Source organism: Rutidosis leptorrhynchoides, chromosome 4 (genome assembly GCF_046630445.1).
Source record: "Rutidosis leptorrhynchoides isolate AG116_Rl617_1_P2 chromosome 4, CSIRO_AGI_Rlap_v1, whole genome shotgun sequence".
NCBI classification, from domain to species: domain Eukaryota; kingdom Viridiplantae; phylum Streptophyta; class Magnoliopsida; order Asterales; family Asteraceae; genus Rutidosis; species Rutidosis leptorrhynchoides.
This window is the reverse complement of record NC_092336.1, coordinates 418,052,682-418,054,753: the sequence shown is the minus strand read 5'-3', so window position 1 is coordinate 418,054,753 and position 2,072 is coordinate 418,052,682. Positions and strand designations below refer to the sequence as shown.

General features: G+C 39.3%; 1 protein-coding gene across 1 annotated transcript; it reads right to left on the bottom strand.

Moving 5' to 3' along the window:
* LOC139842041 (uncharacterized) lies at positions 1-921 on the bottom strand. Its single transcript, XM_071832219.1, has one exon. The coding sequence runs from the start codon at positions 919-921 to the stop codon at positions 1-3; it is 921 nt and encodes a 306-aa protein (XP_071688320.1).
* Between the last annotated feature and the right edge of the window lie 1,151 nt (positions 922-2,072).

Here is a 2,072-nt window from a genome sequence, read left to right as displayed (position 1 = left end):
TTAAAAAAAATCGAATATCTCAGCTTTAACTGCCTCTGAATCCTCCTCCCAAGTGTCATTGACGTAAATCCCGCAAATATTGTTTTTACAATTACGCCTTTTAATAAACGAGTGGAAAAATTTGATGTTTTCCTCCCCCTCCGAAACCCATTTGAATCTCGACTTCTGCTTCATCATGTTTAATTTTTGTGCTTCCTTTTTAAACCATTGACCACATATATCCATCCACTGCAATCTCTCTGCCTCACTCAAGTCGTTCGTTTCAGCTTTAAGCTCAAAACTCGCTGCCAATTTTTTATATTCTTCGATCTCAGAGTCTATTTTCCCAAACAAATTTTTGCTCCAATTTTTGTGAGCCATTCTGACCGCCTTTAGATTCCTGCAGAATATTAAATCGTCCCTGTTAATCTCGATTGGAACGTTCCAGGCATCATGAATAATGTTTCCAGCTTCCGGATGATCTAACCATTCATCGAAAATTCTTGTGGGTTTCGGGCCAAAATCGACCCACTTGTTCTTCATTGCCAGTGGACAGTGATCAGTATCCTTTCGTTCAAAGGCTGTGACGAAAACATCTCCACGTCGATTTAAAAATTGCTCGGTAACCAAGAAGCGATCGAGTTTACTAAATTTCATACCCCTGTCACATATTTTCGTGAATTGTTTACCCACTAGAGGAATCTCAATGAGTTTTGCATTGTTGATGAACTCATTGAATAACGCTGCCCTTCTAGGATCAAGCACGCAATTACGCCTTTCGAATTCACTCCTGACGTCGTTAAAGTTTCCACACAAGACCCAATCTTCGTTTACAAACCTCAACAAATTTTCCAAACTTTCCCAGAAATCCTTCTTTTTGACATCTTTATGCGGTCCATACACGTTTACTATAATTGTATTGATATTGCCTCGTTTATACATATTTTTACTCGCAATATCGGTTAGTTTTTATTGAGTTTTTGGATATAAAGTGAAGAAATGGTGAAAGAATTATTGAAGTTTGAGTTATTACGTTCCTATGAGATGGTTCGAAGAGTTAGATTGTTTTGGGAGATGTTGATAGCTATTTCCTTATGAGGTAAGCCTTAGTATGTCAGCACAAATACTAGAAGTATCTAGCTAAAAGTGGGGGAATGTTGCCGATTGATGTTTACTCTCGGAAAATAATCCCTGCAGACCCGGTACACAGGTATAGAAACATGTGGGGTGGCTTAATCAATCTTAGTCCGCTGAGCATAGAGCTACTTAGCCGGATGACTTCTAGTGAGAGAAAATACTATATGAGAGAGAAAGGTGAAATCTCTGGTCACAAGTTATCAGAGTGTCTGATTGTGTAAAAGGACGACCCAAGGGGCCTATTTATAATGATAGATCCACCGAAGTACTTGGGGACACGTGTCAGATGATGCTGCATTCTGTTATTCGTGATCCGATATTTACGCTGGATGTGACGCTCTCCGGTTAGGGCTTAAGCGCTAGGCGGCCTTCAGGGCTTACGCATGACGGAGGCAGCCTGCACAGCGGATAACGCTGGACGGAAAGTTTCACAAAACTGTTGTTCCCAGTGTTCCTGATGCTAATTTCATGCGAATATTATGCCTTTATGCGTGTATACGATAGGATACACCATTAAGTCCCCCAGTTTAATGACTTAAACGTTTGAAAAAGGATTAAGTTGTTAAACTTTTACTAACATCTCCCAAACAAGTCTTCACTTTTCCCATTTGCATCGGGGAAAACGTTATTGATAATGATGACAGACGAATTTTATTGACATTGTGATGATTATTTTTAAATGGTTGAAACACTCCACGCGCCTCCAGCTGTAAAAAGCGTTTCTTCGTACTCAACGTTTAAACTTGTCCATACACGTGTCACGATCGTGTCCATAAAAAATGCATCAACGAGTTCCTATATAAACCGCCATAACCTTTTGCCTTCACTTTCTTACCTTTGCTCAAGATTCAAAAAGCATATTTCTGCACAAATCTTCATCGCTTTCTTCAAGCTGTATTTTCAACTTTTTAAGGTTTTTCATCTTTCAAGGTTAGTTACACTTCATCTCACTGTTA

What these genes read in the sequence shown, in the direction of transcription:
- LOC139842041 (XM_071832219.1), bottom strand. Translation starts at nt 921, where the DNA reads ATGTATAAACGAGGCAATATCAATACAATTATAGTAAACGTGTATGGA.